Here is a 20,402-nt window from a genome sequence, read left to right as displayed (position 1 = left end):
TGAAACTTACTCACACATAGTTACAGATGTCTACAGACCAGTCCCTCCATGTAACTTCTGATTCCAGCTTCCTTCTGAAGCTATTGCCCTTGCTCTGCCCAGTCCTGATCACCTTTCTGTCATACCTACCCTTCATGTCCTAGACACATTCTTTCCCTCCTGTTGTCAAAATTTTGCTTACACAGGCACTGTGTATCCTCCCAATGTATAAGGAAAGGAAAATCACGTATGAATATGTAAATTAAAAATATACCATAACACATTTGTGCAATGAAATGGTATGGGACATCTCTCTTCTGGCACTTCCTAACTCTTTATGACATAAATTACATATATTTTTGATGTGGGGTTTTTTGTTTTGGTTTTTTTTTTTTTAGGTAACGTCCTTAGGAAAGGGCAGTTTAGATGAGTAACACATTTCTGTAGTTCAATTCTAGGAACCAAGAAAACCTGAGAGGTTTATACAACTAAAGAAAGCTTACTCCATAACCAAAAGTCATAACTGGAAAAGACTTCAGCTTCCATTATCCTGGAATTATTCCTGTTGTAACTAGGTCAGACTAAATAAAGCAGCAGATATAAATTCTAAAGGATAGTTATGAATTTAATATGAATGAAGGCTAGATAAGGTTGCCAGCTGAGAAAAGTGTAACTGAGAACCCAAAACCTTTTTTTTCCCAGATGACAAAGTTGAGCAGTAAGCCAGCATAAAGATTTTTGCAGTACTGAAGATATGGTAACAAGGTGCCTAAAGGATCCAAGTGTGAAGAAAACGCACTTAGAATCTAATGAGATCAGGCAAGCTGAAAAAAATAATTAAGTGAAGCTGGTTTAGATAAAATAAGAATATTCACAAGCTTTTCCAAATGGCTGTCATCTGGAAGAAAAAAGTGTGGTGGGCTAGGAGGAGAACAATAAGCAGGAAGATAATAAAGTGCCTACATTCTTGGCAAACGGAATGTTTATTTTTGCTGTCAGGTACCCTTGGCCTCAAAGGACGAAGGGTTTGTTGTCGCTTTTAATCTACAATAGGGATGGCTGTAAAATGCCTTTAGTTTCATAAAAGCTATCAGCACTGTTTCATTTTTCACACTGGACTTGGGCAGAAGTGGCATCATGCCACACAGAGGAAAAAAGAGCATCTTCTTGATTCTAATGTACAATGCATTAAAAAGCACAACAGGTTGTCCGAAAAATCCCTAAAGTAGTGTGTAAACATGAATACAGACCGGCAAAGCCTCCGCCACTGCAAGCGGTTTTCAATTGTCACAGCATTCTATTACATTTAAACCACGAAAAAGCCATGTGAGCATGGGAACAGAACTCAAAACAGCGTAAAAGCTTAAAATCACTGCATCTGGTTGTTTCTGGAAGAGAAAACCTCACAAAACAAAGCAGGGCCGAGGCAACAGGGCTGCGCCCTGAAACCATCTGGCTTTGCAACGGCAGTGGCCTCCCGAACTCCAGCCTTACGGCCTGCTTCCCAAACGGCCGTAGTTTATTCAAGAGACTCAAGACAGAAATAACTCAGGGAAAAAAAAAAAGGGGGGGGGGGAGGGGAGGAAATAAAAGGTGCAGAAACACACACGGCTGTCGGCACGCTGGGGCTGTGTGGCTGCCACAGCAGACTGGCGCAGCAGGGGGATCCGGGCCCGCGTCCCCCCCGCAGCCTGCGGGCCTGTCTGCAGGGCAGAGCAACGGCCCGCCCGGGCAGCGAGCCTGGGTCAGGGAGAGCCCTCCCCGTCCCCGCGGGCTCACGGAGCTGGCACACCACGCGTTGTTTAGCTTGGAGCTAAAAGCCTGTCGATAGGCAACACGGCTGTGAGGATGAGAAGAGAAACGCCCCGGTGGGCAAGGGAGGGCATCTCCCGTTACCGGCGGCTGAAGCAGCGCCAACGCCACAGGGCAAGCGGCAACCCGCCGCCGGCAGCGTTCACACCGGCCCGAGCCCGGGGGCTCAGCCCCGTCCCCGCGGCGGCCTCCCGCCTCTCCCAGCCGCGGGCAGGCGGCCGCCGCGGGGGGCTTCCCGCCGGGCCGAGCCCCCGGGCCGAGGCGGGAGGCTCGCCCGAGGGGAGGCGGCCCAGCACGCCTCGCCTCAGACAAGGCCGCCGCGGAGCAGCAGGGCCCAGCGCCCCACGCCCCGCACCCCCGGGCACCTGCGGCCCGGCCCCTCGCCGCCCAGGGCTCGCTCCCTGCGCCAGCCCCGCCCCGCCCGCCGGGCCTCTCCCCCCCGCTCCGGCCCGTAGGCGGGGCGGGCTCCGGGCGGCGCCTCCCGCAGCGGGGCCGGGGCGGCTCTTTCCGTCGCTCGCCACCGCCGCAGCATGAGCGGGCCGGGGCTGCTGGGGCCCGGTGGCGGCGCGGGGCTGCCGCCGCTGCCCAAGAGCCTGAGCGGGCTGCTGAACTCCTCCTCCTCCGGCGGCGGCGGCCAGGGCGGGCGCTGGCGGGACCTGGAGCGGCTCTACGCGCAGAAGTCCCGCATCCAGGACGAACTGAGCGGCGGCGGCCGGGGCTCGCCGCGGCCGCCCAAGCCTCCCAACCTGGACGCGGCGCTGGCCCTGCTCCGCAAGGAGATGGTGAGCGGGGCGGGCCGGGCCGGGCCTCGGCGGGGGCGGCAGACGTGGCGAGCGGCGGCGGGGGGCGCTGCGGCCTCCCCGGGGCCGGCCCGGTGGAGCGGGCGGGCCCGGGCCCGGGCGGTGCAGCCCCGCGTACCCCGGCGGCGTGCGGGTGCCGTGCGGGGCGCCGGTGGCGGCGGCGGGGGGAGCCGGGCCCCCGGCTGCGGTGGTGGGGCTGCCCCGCTGCGGGTGAGCGCCGCTTGCCGAGCGCCGGTTCGGTGGCGTCCATTTGACCCTGACACCCATTTTAAAAGGCTGTCGTTAGAAGAGCATCGGCACTGATTCACTCCGCTGGGGTGAAGCGCAGCGAGACGTGGCTCTTCAGGGCTTTGTTTTGGTTCTGCAGCGCGGCGTTATGAGTGAAATTCCTCCGGGCGACCTGGCGCACCTTCTGATTTGGGTGTTGGTGCTTTGCCGGTGCCAGCTGCCCTTGTAATGACGAGTAATAACCTATGCATCGTGCGCTTAGTGTTCTGCAACATATAAAGCGTGGTATTGCTGAAACGCGCCTGGTTTAAGGCCGCTTTTCCCCTGGTAAAAAGCTGTTTGAGCACAAGCAGCTCTGTTGAAAGACCTTTTTGTGGATTTAGGGCGGTGTAGTGTGCTGGAAACTTACTCTGCCACCAGTGTTTCAACAAGTAGTTCAAATACAGTTTGAGATATTATTAAAACCGTGTATGAGGATTGCACTGGAGCACGGGAAGCACGAGTGGCGATCCGCCGACGGGGCATTTTCTTACGGTGCCCTAAGGGGAGACAAGGATATAATCTTAGTCGTTGTAATCCTTCCCCAAAAAAGCAAAGATAACTCGTTATAAAACTCTAATCTGTTTTTCCTGATGGAAAATCAAATGAGATACATGTTAAAGTCATTTGGCAACTAGACTTCCCCTTTGATATTATGTTATCCTTGATAATAATTTGATAAAGCACTTCTGATGAAAAATACCTCTGAAGACATCAAAGACTTTCAAGCAACAGCCTCCTTTGTTCCAGGTGTACTTTTTTTGTGGCCTGTACAACAAATTAGAGACTCTCGCATACTAATAGGCTGCCTTTCATCAAGTAGCTAATAGCATTTTATTATTTATATTGAATACTCTTGCAGCAGTCAGAGGTGGCATTTCTATTGAGTAACGAACTTGTTTGACATCTTCGGTAGTGAATGAGGAAGAATTGCGTAGCAGCATCTTTCCCTGCATGATCAAGCAACGTGCTATGTCTGCAAGTTTTTAAAGATGAGAAAGTGATGGATGTAGATACTTTGGAGGTGGAGGGAGGAAAGGAGAGGTCACTTCAGAACTGCGATCCTGAGGAACAGAATCGATTGTACACGACTGCATATTACAGGTTGTCTCGTAGGTGCTATGATAAAACTGAGTCAAGTGCAGATTACTGGGATTAAAAACCGTATGCTTGTGCAAGCAGGCTTGGACGTTTCTTCAGGCTTTTGCTGCATTGGGGGATCATACTTGAAAGTTGTGAAGAGCTAGAGGCTGCATTTTTCTCAGTGGACTTATTGTTCTTGTTTAAACACTAGTGGCAGCTACACAGAAATAAGAAGTGTAACTATTTGGTGTTAAGGCCTGCTAAGTTAATTCTGCTCAGCAGTTTCTGTCTTGAAGATTGTGCTTAGTGTAGAACTGATCTTCACAGAAAGAGCTGAAGTGCTTTATGAAGCCGAAATGGGAGAGCTGCTTGTGAAAATGCTCCTACTTTCCTCAGGGAACAAAGAACCAGTGGTCTGTCTCCACGTTGAGTTTTCTGGCTCAACTTGCCCCTAATCGCTCTTTGAACAGTTCTTTACTGCAGTCCTGTCCTTCAAACGTTTAGCTCTGATGCAGGTCTGCTTGGTGGGTCTTATGTTTGCACATCATTAAGTCCAGCTTCACAGCATCCTTTCTTACCTGCGATGAGCAGTTTGTTTAGGTGTGGGGCAAGCCGAACTTCATTGCCTGCCACCTCCAAAGGTTGATGTTCACACTCCGTTCTTGAGCAGGTAAACAGTCATTAGCTTAACAAGTCTGGAGAAAATACTTTATCCGGGCTAGATGGAGGGGGTGTGTCTGTGTGGTGCAGATACCTCCTTTTATTTTCCCTCCTGCAGTCTTGATTGTTTTGTTGGGGTTTTTTTTGTACAAATTTTTGCAGAAGATTTGCACAAGTGCTGGTTTCCTCTTACAGAATAGAGAGCAAGGAAGAGTAGCATATACTTCCTGCAGAGTGCATGCTTGAACAACAAGGGGAAGGAAAGTTTTGTTCCATTACAGAGGAAGATGGAGATGGGTAAAAAAAGCAGCATAGATATGAGGTGGTGGAAGGGCTCATCTGTAACCTCCTGGCAGCTAGTGCAGCCTTCCATGTCTTGTTCCATGTCTTGTCCTAAAGTTGTGTTCGGTCAGTAAAGGACATCATGACCTCGCCAAGTAATTCTGTTGGTCCTGAAAGACCTGAGCTGGAATCGCATTGTGGTGTATGATACTTTTTTTCCCCCCCTCCTCCTCCAGCCTTCAGAAAAAGGAGGTGGTAGGATAGTTCAGCAAGTCCAAAGGAAGATCTTCATACTAGCTTCTTGTGGTTTTGTGTGCTGAGTGTATCTGTCCTTAGAATTTACACATGTAAGGTGAGATTTTTGAGGTGAGAGTTCTCATTCTGGGTAAAAGGCTGCTCACACTATTACTTGTTTTGGGTTCTTCAGGGTTTTTTTTTTCCTCTGAATCTGAGTTGTAGCAAAAACTTTGAAACTGAGGCTCACAAGGAACAGCCTGTCAGCTTAACACTTACTTGAAAACTTAGGCAGAAATGGCTGCTTCTTGAAGATGTTAATTTAGGTAGTGGTTTTAATTTACTGCAAGGCAAAACCTAGATTTAATTTCATCTGACTTGGATAGGTGAAGTATCAGATGAACTCTCCATTTTGTTGCCAGAGAGGGGAACTGCTGTGAGTTAAATGACTAGCTTTGTTTTGCTTTGCAGTGCAATGTACTGTACCTTACCTAAAGATGCAGGCCACAAGGTAACCTTTTTGTTATCTGGAACTAATATTTTAGAAGTTTACTAATATTTTAGAAGTTTACTTCATTATAAATCAAGCCTATGCTTGAGTAGCATGGGAAAAATACATTGTAGCCTGCAAGAAGCCTTCCTTATCTCTGTTCTGCTTCAGTTTTGCTGCCTTCAGGTAGCATGCTGTGTTGGGCTAGGCATACCTAGCGCTGTCAGATGCCTATGGATGTTGATAGAGAAAAGAAAATAATAATAGAAGATACTTAGCCAGGAAGTGGAAAACCAGCCAGAGCTCCATGTGTAACTTCTAATCCAATAAAAACAGAGAGCTTATGATACTGTATGAGAAAGCTGTATGAAAGACACAGAATTTACTGGAAAAGTATGTCTCTCGTATGCTGAGGAATATAGAGTTTATGAATTGATCTGTAATGCTTCGGATAGGAGTGAACTGCTTACTGGAAGTTAAGCAAGACAGAATCTTGAAGGATGCTTTGCTCACATTCTGTTGTATTGCTTCACATTGCTCCTTGTTCTTGTTTATCCTGTGAGGAGTCTTGTCACCTTAGAAAATGAATTATACTTCCGTATTTCATAACTGTTCAAGGTGGAAAGAAGCTTGATCCTCTTGTTAAGCAATGAAAGATATAGAGCATTGTACTGCCAGTAAAAACACAGTTGTAATACTCTTTGTTTAAATTCTTCCCCCCTCAGGTTGGCCTTCGGCAGCTAGATATGTCATTGCTGTGTCAGCTGTATTCCCTGTATGAATCCATTCAAGAATACAAAGGTGCCTGCCAAGCTGACACTAATGCAGACTGCACGTATGCTCTGGAAAACGGTTTTTTTGATGAAGAGGAGGAATACTTCTAGAAGCAGGAAGATTCGCTTCCAGGCTGACTGAGGTTCTTTTGTCTTTTTCTCCCTGTAACACACCTCAGCAAGAACAACTGGAATCTGTATGGATCCCTCTTCCTGAGGAGGAACACACAGCTACCCCAAGTTGTGTTAAATTCGCTTATTTTAACAGGCTGTCAGTACAAGTTACTCATGCAAATACCACTTGAGGAAAGTGCTGTACTCTAACTTTTGAAGAGTCCTCAGACATGCTTGACAAGAGTTTTCAATTTAATTTGCAAGGTGGGTGTTTTCAACTTACAAACGTTGGTAGCTTATAACTGGAATTTCAATTGTAGAAGACAGCAGTGACTTCCTGAGCTGTAATAACGTGGTAAGGGGGGAGGGAAGCCTCTGCTGTGGTGTAAATAGCTATAGGTGATATTTTTTTTTTGTCAACGGTATTGATAAATGCATTTTGAACAGGCATCTGGATGCACGCACATTCTCAGCTCTACTAAGCTAGTTCTGCTCTTACCAGCTGCATCCAGTTTTGTACTGGGTGGATTGTTTACACAGTTCAAATTTTTTTTTTTTTTTCTCCTTAAGCTAATTTTTACTTTTCCTTATTCCTAGCTTACAAGCTGTACATGTGATAGTGAATGTTATCAGCAGGTTTTTTTCTGTTGATCTAGTTCACTTTTTTGGTACTGCCACTTGGCATTAACTTTTATACTATTGTCTGGATTTCTCGCATCAACATGGCTCTTTGACCTGCTAAACTCTGTTCTGAAATGGTTTGCTTAGCTTTTGCTGTACTGCACAGTAAAAGCACAGATTCAAACATAGTCTCTCTGCCACTATGTGGCTTGGAATAACATGAACTGTTGTGCAAGTGTTCTTGATCATATTGAAGAATAAGGAAACCTCTCATATGACACAGTGGGACAAATGGCAATATTTTATACTGGGCGAACTTTGTTTCTGTAAGGTAGAATACAGCTCTTTTTAAAAATGCAAAATAAGTATTTTGAGCACATACTTTGCATATGTTAAAACTTTTTATACTAGTTCTTTGAAGTATAACTTATTTTTGTTTTCAGAACTTACTAAAGCACTTGCTTAAGTTTTTGTTATTTGATAGTGTGTACATGTAACACTTAATCAGCTTGGAAAATGAGAGTTGCCAACTATCTGAGTCTTCACACTTCCCTATTTTAAGTAAAATCAGTTCCCAACGCAAGTTTTATTTCTTAACTTCAATTCTAAAGATTGCTGTAAAGCATAGTGCCTGAATCTTGACACAAACTAAAAATCAAGGGCTTAAATCTCAAAGGGGTTTTGCATGGTTCATGTCTGGCATGCATACAGTTTACAGAAAGAATTAGAGATCATGTTCTGGGGTAGCTACTCTTGTAATTTTTAGCAAAGGTTAGGATGTTGCAGTGATAAAAGCCAAGAGGCTTCCAGGGTGGAGTTTTTGTGCATTCCCTCTAAAACCGGCTTATTTTAGTGGAATTTAAAGGCCACAAGAGTAAAGACTGTGCTGTAATTGTGTATGTGTGTACGTTTGTGGTCTAGTCTGTGGCAATGGTTGGATTTTTTTTTCATGTTAGTCCTGGTCTGATTACTTCACTCGCCCAAAACTAAAATGAATGGTAAGGCGAACGGAGGTAATCCAAGTGGCTACATCAATACTTAAAAAGTTGTGTACATATGTGTGTATATACGTATATGTACACATGTACGTACACAGAACTTATGCTTTGACTTAAGAATGTATCGGCTTTGAATATAATTTGCTGTGCTTTTGGTATTTAGATGAGACTTTTTCTAGTCTGTCAAAGTACTGCTATTTTCTTGCTCTTTCCCAAAAAATAAAAAGCATGATGTTTAGCATAACTTTTTAATGTTGTGTGTATTTTAATTTACCATTTCAGTGAGTCCAAACCCTTCCCCCCTTCTCAACCTCCCGCTTAAAAACCTAGGACTAGTCATCATCCCTGGATGGAAGCAATCAATTTTTAAATTACAGTGGAAAAGGTTCTACCTGCCTGTGTTTTGAATGGGAATTTCCTTCTTTTTCTTAATCCGATGTTACTTTTTTTTTAATTCAACAGAGAAAATCCTGTTACTACTAGAATTAAATACTCTGTTTTACAAATCCTTACACAGTGCCATTCAGTAATAGTCCCACTGGTGAGAATGAACTTGAGCAAAATTCACAGTACTTTCTCTTAATGAAACTTGAAAAGCAAAATTATTTATGTTTCTAATTTTAAAGCAGCATGCTTGTAAGTAGGGTAACGTGGCATGTTTGGCTGGTATTTGCTGTACCAAGAGAAGCATAAAAGTCTCAAGGCATCACTCCATGACATCATCGGCACCAGAAAAAAAGGATGGATTATTAGGACTTGCTAAATTTTCAACACCTTGTCCCTTTTAATAACACCTTCTTGCATGGGAGAGAAGTCCATATTCCTAAGGTAAATTCAAACACTGTGAAGGCTGGCTAGCTAGACAAAGGTTTTAAAAGCAGTCAATTTGTTACTAAGTCAGTAAGCAGTTGTTCCAGAGGCAGATTTCTGTGTCTGGCCTTTCAGTTGTGAGCTGTATCTCTTTACCACATTGTAATAGCATGAAGTAGGGAAATTGCTTTGAAAAAGAGGTGCTTGGTGGAGCTTAAATACTGAGTAATTGTTACATGCAGCTTCAAGTCAGAGTTTGATTGCGTGCATGAGGGAACAAGCTGTGCTACTACAAAAGCTTGCTACCCTTGGTCCAAACCACATACTAACATACTTCTCCCATTTTTACACTGTAACCCCAATTTGATTTACACATAACCTTTTAAGGATAACTTTTAAGGTTATAGCAAAGGAAGCTCAAAAGTTCCTTACCCAGTGAATATCACATAAATCTTGCAGTCTCATGCAGCACAGCTAGCTTAGCCAGTACTGAGCAGGTGCAGGAAAAGACAGATTTGCAAGGTAACAAGGATAGTCAGGTTCCTGCTCCTTGGAGATGGAAAACTGAGTACAGGAGTTCAGAAAGTAGTCTACCACGGGTAACTCTTCAGTGGCCTTTCTCCAAAGGACCTACAGATGTGGTAAAGCAGTTAGTAATAAGGAATTATTAGGTCTGTGCTAGCTATATTTGAAGATACCTTTTTTTTTTTTTAAACAAAATAGCACCCTCATTTTATTGCTATGACAACTGTGGAGTCACACAGTCATAATTACGTTACAGTCCAGTCCCTTGGAAATGTTGTTTGTCTAGAAAAAGAGATGAGTCTGGAAGAAGTGCTCTGCTCTGGGGAAAGTGGGTGTCGTTAGAAAAAAATATTAAAGAAAGAGTGGCTGATGCTCTGGCAGCTCTAACTGATGAGCATTTAGGTTCAGCTTTGGCTCCTGCTGAATTCACTATCGGTTTTAGTAGGGATGGACTTCAAAGCAGGGATCTTTTTCCTGAAATCAGAACTGCTGCTTGGTCTCTTATTATTTCCAGGATTGTGGAACAGTTGCATGGTGTCTTATACCAAGATACAAGAAGTGTTCAAATAAACACTACAGATGTTTTCAAAGGTACTGCTTTGTAATGTGTGAAAGGCAGTAAGTGATCATTTGAGTAACTTGTAAAAAACAGGTGGGGCAAAATTACGCTCTTTTTATGGGTAGCTTGGACTTGCGTGCTTGGCTGACATCGAGTTTCTAATACAAAATTTAGTGCAGCCATGTAAAATGGGAAGACTAGGAGAACGATTATGCAAAAAATACTATATTTGTAATTAGTTTAGTTCCTAATTATAGGTAACCGAATAATTTTGTGTGACCTTCTAAAATAAGTTGATTTTTTTTCTTAAATTATGCTTACATTTTCTTGTAAATAACACAGTGTGCAAAATTTTAAATGCAGTAAAGGGAGCAGCAAAGCTCCCAGTATCTTCTTAAAAAAGTTGATCTACTTAGTACCTATCTACAAACCTATGGTTTTGCCTTGTATTTAGTCCCTGAGGAAACAAAGCTTATGCAATGACTCTGTTCATGTATTTTTTGTCAGTCTGTTTGCTATAAACCACATCTGATAGGACTGAAGTTTGAAAGTTGCCCTGCTTTTACAAACCTTATAAAAAAATAGCAGCTGGAGGAGGAGAGAGACTTATTGCAGTTTCCAGAGACAGGATTATGGTTCAAACTTGCCTTTTGATTTCTCTTTGGTCACCCAGCAGCCAGAAAGCAAAACCTGGGTGCTCGCTTGGCTGCTGGCAGCTCTGCAGCAGCTGGGGCACGTGCTGTATCTTCCAAGGTGCTGGGTGCTGGTGGGTGGGTGGTGTGGGAAGGAGGTGAGAGTCTTCAGCACATGCTTAGTGAATGAGGGTGAAAACTGGGGGTACAGCAAGGGGCCCAGGAAGACCTCAGGTGTTGACTAAATGGGATGCTGGAGGGGGTGAGTGTTGTGGTGGGGGATGTCATGGTTTCTGGAGGCTAGAACTTCACACAGTTTTAAAGGAGATGCTGAGGTCTGGGGATGCAAGTTGTTTTAGATCCCATGTTTCCTTAATTCTGTTGCTGACAGCTTGGGGGATTTTTCACGTCCATTTTTAACCTGTTGTAGAGTCTGAGTATACACTACTTGTCATGTATTTTTAATGTTACAGTCACTTGTTGCAGGTACACAGTTTTGCTTATCTGGAAAGAATGGGTTTTATTTGCCTTGCTGACAAGCTAAAGCCATTCATTTTGCTGGGGGAATTAGGTTGCTGTGAGGGCAAGGGGAGCTAAATCCCCCACTGTCCTTCAGCTGACTGCTGGGGAGGAATGTGAAATGGGAGGACTAATCGGGTGTGCGCCAAGGGGAACCATATCAACAGGTCTTTTCTTCTCCAAAGTGCAGCTTTGTGTCCTTCAGCCACTTCAAAAGAATTTACTCCTGTTGTGCTGCCTGCCTGTAGAGGATACATTACCACAGCAGTTTAAGGTTCATATTCAATTTCATAACTACATGCATTTTCTCAGAAAACAGCTCCTCAGAAGTACATTTTCCCCCTCCATTGTTATTTTTGGTTTATTTGAAGCTTATTTATTATTAAGTTGAACTCCAGACAATGCTGCATGACCTAAGGAAATAACTCGTTTGTTTTCTTAGCGAACTAGTTAAAAGCTCTGTCTTACTTGCAAAGTCATCTTCTATCGATTTCAAAATTTTCTGGAAGTTTCAAAGCTCCTGAAACTACATGCTAAAGCTTCCTAACTGGCTGTTCCGATGATCCTGGCAACTCCCAACTCCACAGCTAGCTTTGCAAACATCCAGGAGACCTAGTTCCGAGACTAGCTTCTGCCATAGCTCAGAGAAGCTGGGGGATCGGTGCAGATGCAGCCTGCCCATGGTGACCAACTCTCCCGAGCTCAGGTTGTCTAGAAGAGTGGAGGTGGGCCTGCAGAATCCAGATGCGCTTCAGGGCACATGTGGTGGATTAAATTCTAGGTGAGGCTGTACTGGCGAAGTGTGCTGGACTGGTGCCTGCAGCTTGTGGGGCAATTATGCCTTGTAAGGAAGCAGTGGGATTAGCAAAGAGATGACTCGGGATGAGCAGCAGTGAGTTAGGTCATTTGTTTTTAAATGACACAGAAACTTCAGAGGGGATGAATATTCACTGCAGAAGTCTGTTTCCCTTACTTCTTTGGCTCCCTTTCATCCTTTCAGTTCAGGAAAAATCATTAGATGAATGCAGAAACAACCAGCCCTGAGTAATGAAACCCACGTCTGATTTCAGAGGAATGTGCTTTTAGCAGTAGAATTTACATTTTTCAGATAAGGTTGGTATGCAGTTTAAAGAGACAAACCCATTTGCTATTGAAATACACAGGCTTGTGACTTTCAACTCTTCACTGACTTTTGCCATGGGTTTTAAATGCATTCATGCCAAGACATTATTAAGATAATGTCTTCAAGAGAATGTAATCGTTGAGAATTCTTCAATTTAAAATGAGAGGAGAAATCCCATGCAAATCGCGGATTATTAGAACTTTGAAAAAAGTGTGACTGAAGCAGACTGGTTAGAATTGTTAGTGCATAAATAGTTCAGTCCTGTGTCAAACCACTACCTTAAATTCATGTAGGCAGAAGTAGTTCAATCCTCGTCGCAGTGCTACCTACTCTTTTTCAGAAATCACAAGCATTTCTTCGATGGGTCAGAAGCATCCCAGTGATTATCTGGCTAGACACTTCAGTAAGAGTTTGAGCGCTCATTTTTGGCTCAGGATACCAGGCACTGTCACAAGCAATAAATTTGCCTGTCTGAGCCCTGCCAACTCTTGCTTAAACTCTTCCGACTTGTCAAGCAGCAGAACCTTTTAAATCATTTACAAGAAGGCAGCATAAGGCTGTTACTTATAAAAGCACCTGGACGATAGGGACAATGCATTTTGTTGTTTTCCCTCTGAACTCAACCCTTTACAGTCTCTTCAGTTTAACTCAATCTGGAATGGAACAAAGACCTGTAGCATTAATTATTTGTTTTGAAAGCCCTCACAGCCTACAATTTAGTTAGGATGGCTTAAGATATTGGAAAGTTCAAGCAGGGCATGCAGAGGTGATTTAACAAGGAGTGATGCAAAGTTTTGAACAGGTAAAGCACAAATTTAAACAGGACCACGTTTCTAACTGCTTCCATTAGTACTAAATCACATAGACTGTTCATATTATGGAATAAAATTATTTTTTGTATGTTACATTACACAAAAGGTAAACTTACTAAACTATTAAAATAGTTGTTTGGTGTAGGGGAAAGACATTTTGTCAGAATCAGCTGAAAGAAAAATAATACATCAAATCAGGGTGAAAATTAATTTGTCCTAGCACTAGAATATCAAAGTCCTGTTACCATTTGGGTTCTATCCTGTATGAACACAGCATGTCTATACGGATACTCCTTTTCCTTCTGTTTACTGTTGTAAAAATCATACACAGTCTTGTCTTGTATCTTTAAATTACTCTTGCTCTTTCTGAGTCATGTTGCCCAAATTGGAGAAGCATGTTAATTAATGTCAAATGGGTTTCTTTAGGCTTGGGCCATCCTCCGTGAGTGGCAGCTTGAAGTTTTTAGTTTTACATCTTATATAGGTTTCTTAAAACAATTACATAATCCCTAAAGTTTCATCATCTTTTTGATTCTTCTGTTCTTCTTGGTCAGCTGGAAAGTACTTTGAGTCCTCATGCATCGGCTGATCCTCATCATTCAATCCAACTGTCGACCGGGCAGATCATGCTGTTCTCTTCTTGACTCAAAATCATCAAAGTCATTATATCTTACAATAATCATTTGACAGGCTTATTTGATTTTTGCTTGCTGTTTAACATACACATTTATTTTCACCTACTGATTAATGTAGTTGAAGGCTAAATCAATCATGGAAAGAGTCATACAATGGACTTGGTTATATTGTTATTGCTGCACCTGTGTTTTCACTGCTGCTAACAATTGATCTTACTATGTTAACCTACACAATACTGCTGTTAATCTATGATTAACCTTTAACGTTCCCTCCTTTTGTTTTATTGCATCCCTACAATCTCTATCTATGATCATATATATCTATATACTTGTCATTGACAATGATTTATCAATTTAGTACAGCAAGCAGTCATACATTGTACAATCACAAATACACATACAAACCCTATAATTATTAAACAGAGGATAACCACATTTTTTTTTTTAACCAGACTGATAGGTTAGGAAATCTGTATTAACCAGGCAAAAGTGTCTGAAAATCCCTATGATGTATCATCTTTTGAACCTGTTGCATTGTGGAACTGACCTCCCGTATCTTAAGAACCTCAGTTAACAATTCTCCTGATCAGTTAGTGTACATGCAGCAACTAACATTCAAGACTGTTACCTCCCCCTTGTGAAGCTAACAACATATCCAGAGCTATTCGGTTTTGAATTATTAGAGAGCTCTGTAACTTATTTCTGTAATGTTAGTAATCCATGGGCTGTAAAATTTGTTAATTTTTCAGTCTCTCCAGATATATTCAGAATTGTTTTTTCTGATTCGCTCACTCTTAAACATGGTATTAACCATCTTATAAATGAATGAAAACCTGTTGGCCTTTCAATGAGAGGATTTAAGTTCTTTCAAATCTCCCCAAAAAGGTTCTATACCAAGTCTGTTTAGAAACAGTTTTTGGATAGATTTCCAAGTCTGATGACAGTACAAATTCCTCCCAATGTTGAAGGTAGAGCTTTATATGCCAAATTACCACAAAACTAAATGTTCTGGGGCTCTCCAACTCAATTTTAATCCTGTAGATATGACTGATGTATTTTGACAAGTTGTCCAATTTCCTACAAATGTATGATTTCTGCATAAAAAGCGATCCTACTCAGGAGGGTACACAGCGTGAGATGCAATGTACTTGGGAATAATCTCCTAGTTTTGGTAAAGAGATATCCCTTACCTGCTCTTCATACTGATCTGAAAAAGAAGTATTATACCAATATTTATGCCAATTAACTGTCTTAGGAAGGGGAATACCAATTAATTGAAACCCTTGATTGACTGTTTTTGTGAGAGAAACACAGATCCAACATTCAGTCAGGTTCAGATCTCTAGTGAAGGAGCACAGGAGAGACACATGCATGTTATGATGCCAGTCATCTTGACTGCCAAATTCATTGTCAGTTAAAAATGTTCTCTTTTGCCAGTGTTTTAAGGGAGATGGCATCCTACCACGGTGTGTGGGTAAGGATACAAGATCAGCCCGGTTCCAATTATGTACTATAATCCTAAATTGATAAGAAAAATGATAGTCATATAGATAGTATCAATGACGGCACCAATTTCCAGTGTTGTAAATTCCCCACATTTGATGGTCGTAACACCACGTTCCACTTCCCCACTGGGGATTCTGTGTGTGAATGTAGTATGTAAGTACAATGTTTGAAACACCATAGGCTGGCCAGTAGGGATTGGTCTGTTTGGATCTAGACCCAGTAGAACAGGTCCAAAAATCCCATTGATCTGTAAGATCAGTTCATACCCTGACACAGAATTGCAAAGAATCACCAACTGGATGAATAAGGTTTCCTTTTCTGGCCTGTGGATGGATGCTCTGAACAAAGAATTTCCCAGAGTGGATCTGAAAACCCCCAACTTGTCCCTCAAGAAAACAAGACACATCATTATATGCAACGTGAGCTTGATTGGTACTGGCATCTTGATACCAAAAGGCAGCGCGTACAAAAAGTGATGGACAAGTAACAAAAAACACAAACAAATTGCATAACAATAGTATCAAATTAACACAATACCATGTCATTCTTCAGTATCTTTGTGAATATGGGAATAATGAATCCAATTGTCCTTCACAGCGACTTTAACAGCGTAAAAAGAGGTTAACAGTACAGTGTATGGTCCTTCCCATTTAGGCTCAAACCTGTTTTTTGCCTTAAAGTTTTTAAGATACACCTTATCTCCAGGTTGAATTTTGTGGACTTGAATTTCAGGTGTCACACCTTGATACCAGTAAGCACAATTTTGCATTTGTGCAAAGGAATTTTGTAGATACAATAAATACTGTATCACTTGTTCATCTCTTTCCAAGAGACTAGGTTTTGCAGGAACATATGTTCCAGGAACTGCAAGAACTCTTCCAAAAAGGATTTCAGCCAAGGCGAGACCAAGGGGCTTTCGGGGTGGATTTTGTACATCCCATAGGACTAAATTCAAGGCTTTGGGCCATTTCAATGCTGTTTGTCTACAAACTTTAATTATTTTCTTTTTCAGGGTTCTATTCATTCTTTCTACCTGTCCAGATGATTCAGGGTGATACGAAGTATGGAGTTGACTCTTGATTGCTAATGTGTTATAAATTTGGAATAAGATAGCAGCTGTAAAGTGGGCCCCTCTATTGGAGTCAATTACTTCTGGCACCCTATATTTAGGAACTAATTTCCTTAACAAATTTTAGGCTACTGATTTCGAATAATTTTTCCAGGTGGGGAAAGCCTCTACCCATCCGGATATTTGATCTACAGTCACTAGCATGTAAGCATATCCCATGGATTTAGGCATTTCAGCATAAACAATTTGGATTTTTTGAAAAGGAAAGGTAGCAGGAGGTCTTTTACCTGGTGGTGCAGTAATACAAAGGGAGGCATATTGTTCACACAGCTTACAGCTCTCACAGACTCTTCGGGCTGCTGTGTAGACGACTGGTGTTGCCCAGAGGCGCTGTATTCTCCGAGTGAAGTTCTCTGAACCACTGGGTGTCTTTTTATGAAACCATCGGCTAAGCGGAAAGAAATACCTCTTAGGAAGCAGTGGCTTTCTGTTTAATGTCTGTTGCGTGCCTTTTCGCTGAGCTCCGAGTAGTTCCCGTGTTGGTCTTTCTTCGATAGATTCGTACAGTTGACTTTTTTTCTGGTGTTCCAGTCCATTTTTCTTCTTGTAAAGTTAGCACCGTAGTAACAGTACTTTGTTTTGCTGCCGCTTGATCAGCCAGATGAATTCCTCTCGAGATTGCATCCGTTTTCCCCGTGTGTGCTTTTACATAAACTACGGCAATTTCCTTAGGTAATTGTATAGTCTCGAATAAGTCTTTGTTTTCCATGAGTGACAGTTTTTCCTGCAGAGGTTAAAAACCTGCGTTCTTTCCATAGAGCGCCTGTAGCATGGCACACCCCACAAGCGTATTTAGTCCATATAGATATTCACCCCCTCTTCTATAGCATATTTAGCGGCTTCTGTGAGGGCTACAACCTCCGCTCCCTGAGCTCCCATCAAGGCAGACAGAGGGATAGCTATTAAAACAATTACCTCTGTAGTAACAGCAAAACCAGTAAAACACCTTGCTTCTTCATAGTAAGAAGAGTCATTGGTCAAATGGTTTCTCTCTGGATTATGTAAAGGTAGATTTCTCAAATCATCTCTTGGTTTGCTGATAAAATTTACAATTTGCACACAATCGTGTTCATCAGCTTCTCCGTCTGTAGGTTGCGGTGACAAAGTTGCTGGATTTAAAGTTTTTTACCTTTCCAATTTCAAATTTTCAGCCAGTAAGAGCACTAATTCATATTGATGTGCCCTTTGCGGCGAAAGTGATTTTTCTGCATGTTGTTTTAATAAAATGTCAATCTTGTGAGGTACACAAAGAGTTAGTGCCTGTCCTAAGGCTATTGATCTGGATTGTCCCACCGTTTCTGCTGTTGTAGCTGTAGCTCTAACCCTGACAGGGGAACCTCTAACCACTGTGCTTAAGGAAGAAGAAAAGTAAGCGACTGCTCTCTCACGGGGCCCTAATCTTTGTACCAAAACTCCTTGGGCAGTATCTTTAGATTCATCACAGTATAATTTACAGGGTTTCATATCACCCAGAAGTCCTAATGCTAGAGCATTTAACAAAGCAGCTTTTAAAGTTTTAAATGCTCGCTCTTTCGGGACCCCGACACAAGGGTTCAGCTTCCTCGTTTTGTGTAGCCTCACGTAAAGGCTTTGCAATTTTACTAAAACTGTGAATCCACAGTCTATAAAATCCCACTTGTCCCAAAATTCCCTGTGGTTGTTTTTTAGTGACAGGTCTGGGGAGTTTCTTGTATAATTTTAACTTGCTCAGGATCCACTTCCCTTTTTCCTGGGCTCAGAAGGAACCCAAAGTATTTTACTTGGATTTGACAAAATAGTAGCTCGGAAGGAGAAACGCAGTGACTTTATGCAGCTAATTGTTTACATAAATACCTCATGTCACAAATACACTCTGATTTAGTCCTACTTGTAATTCAAATCATCAATATATTGTACTAATTCAGATGCACAGGGAAATACTAAATCTCTTAAATAATTTTTCAAAATCTGGGAAAATATAGTGGGGGGACTTGTAAATCCTTGTGGTAATCGAGTCCAAGGCAATTGTTTGCCGTGCCGAGTAAATGCAAAAATCACCTGGCTCTCCTCAGCAATAGGAATACTAAAAAATGCTCCAGTCAAATCTAAAATGGTATAATATTGTCCCCAAGCAGGTATTTGAGTTAAAATCAGACTTTGATCTGGTACCACAGGATGGGAGGAAATTACATTTTCATTTACAGCATGTAAGTCTTGTGCAAATCGATACTCAAGATCTCCATCTTTATCTAATCTATGTTTACTCACAGGTAATACAGGAATATTACAAGGACTTCTACATTCTTTCAAAATCCCATTTTTCAAAAATTTTTCAATCTGTTTTCCAATACTTGCTATCGCTTCTGACACAATGGGATATTGTTTAATCAAGGGTGGAGTCCCTCCTTTTGTTTGGATCACCACTGGCTCGGCAGATTTTAATAATCCATCTTCATCTCCAGAGGTGCACTGTAACTCAGGAGGAATATCAATCAGTCCTTTGGGAATCCTTTCTTTTTTCTGGGTTTTGTTTTCTAATTTTATTAGGGAAGCTCAGCTCCCATCATTATGAATTGTATCCCTTTTTGTGTCAGTGATATACATGTTCCAAACTCCTTTAACAGATCTCGTCCTAGCAAAGATACTGGCGTTTCAGGGGATATTACACATTTTCCCTACACTAGTTTATTTCCCAAAACCACAGGCAGAGGTGGAGAAAGGTATAATTTCCTCCCAGCAATCACACCATCTGTTACTATGGTTTCAGTAGAAATTTGGGGTATTTCAAAATCGAGTCAAGATAAAGTAGCTCCAGTATCCACAAGAAGATTAACCAAAATGCCATTTACCTTTGCTGTGATGTGGCCATCGTAAACCAAAGTTTTAATCCTTCACTGTGAATGAGGTTGTGGTAGTCTGTTAGTTGGTGGTTCTCCTGTGGGGTTGACGGGTCGGAGAGGACAGTCCCACTGTATATGTCCTGAATTGCCACAATAAAAACACTTGGGAGTATTAGAATATGGTGAAACAAGAGGAGGGTGGCCTCTCCCTTTCTGACCTCTTCCCCTGAAACTATAGTTTTGTGTGATTGCTGTGGCTAACAGGGTATTTTCTTTCTTTCTCCTTCCTTTCCTACTTCTGTTTTATTTTTCAACCTTTCCTCCTCTTGTTTTTGTTTCTTCTCCGCGCGTCCATCATATACAAAGGATGCAATACTTAAAATCTTACTCAAACTTTCACCCTGCCATTCCAGCAAATGTTTCTTACTGGTATCAGGGGCAGATTGATCCACAAAAACACTGATGGTGAGAAGCTCTTCAAAGTTTATCTCGCGTCATTCCTCCATATTTTAATACAGTAGCTTTTAATTGGATCCAGTAATCACTGGGATGTTCATCCAATTTCTGTCTATATTCTAATACTTTAGTCCAATTTGTAACGCATTCCGCAGCCTGCCGAACTGCTTCAATTAATTGTTGAGTTGCAGTTCGATAAGCATTTATTCCACCAGTAATTGCAACATCCCAATTTGGATTTTAAATAGACCAGGGTTGTAATCCTTGAGCCTGTCCTTTTTGAGCAATTTCCTTGTCTTTTTGTAAATTTTTTTTCTCTTTCTTCAGCCTGAAATAATTCCCAGAGGAAAGTTTGGATGTCATTCCAATTAGGAAAATAATCTGTTATAATGTCAGATAACAATTGGGCGCATTTTTCTGCGTCATCTCATAGTCTTGGCATTTTTGCTTGCCAAGTTACTAAATCTCCCTGTGTCCAGGGCTCATGTCTTACCACAGCAGTGACTGAGGTTGCCCCTGCTCCTGCTTGAGGGTTTGGGATGTAATCCAACCGCACTGGCTACATTCCAACCCATCCTGGAGAAAATTCTGGCTCATCATCAGCCCTAGATGCTGATGGAGTTAGACATTCTCCATTAACAATTTGATTGTCTATATATCTCTTTCTTTATTGTGTCCAATTATACCAAATAGACCAATAATCAATATCTTGGCTTCCAGTATCCTCGAGGATATGAGCTGTAAAAGTTCCCTCGTGGGGCCAT

General features: G+C 42.2%; 1 protein-coding gene across 3 annotated transcripts in view; it reads left to right on the top strand.

Annotated features, from left to right (window-relative positions):
- The first annotated feature begins 2,207 nt into the window (after window positions 1-2,207).
- Window positions 2,208-20,402, top strand: part of FAM89A (family with sequence similarity 89 member A) — a 28,665-nt gene continuing 10,470 nt past the window's right edge. For 2 of the 3 annotated variants that reach the window (XR_005104805.1, XR_005104804.1), the window contains exons 1-2: window positions 2,208-2,573; window positions 6,333-6,758. Coding sequence is in view for 1 of the 3 variants with exons in the window: in XM_037391190.1 (XP_037247087.1) it covers window positions 2,322-2,573; window positions 6,333-6,491 (411 nt within the window). In the remaining 2 variants the exon portion in view is untranslated. Of the gene's footprint in view, window positions 2,574-6,332; window positions 8,358-20,402 lie in introns of those variants that run through there. The other variant, XM_037391190.1, reaches the window with a different exon arrangement.

The sequence above is a fragment of the Falco rusticolus genome, chromosome 6 (assembly GCF_015220075.1).
Source record: "Falco rusticolus isolate bFalRus1 chromosome 6, bFalRus1.pri, whole genome shotgun sequence".
Taxonomy (NCBI): domain Eukaryota; kingdom Metazoa; phylum Chordata; class Aves; order Falconiformes; family Falconidae; genus Falco; species Falco rusticolus.
The sequence above is the reverse complement of the archived record's forward strand: the minus strand, read 5'-3'. Positions and strand labels throughout refer to the sequence as shown.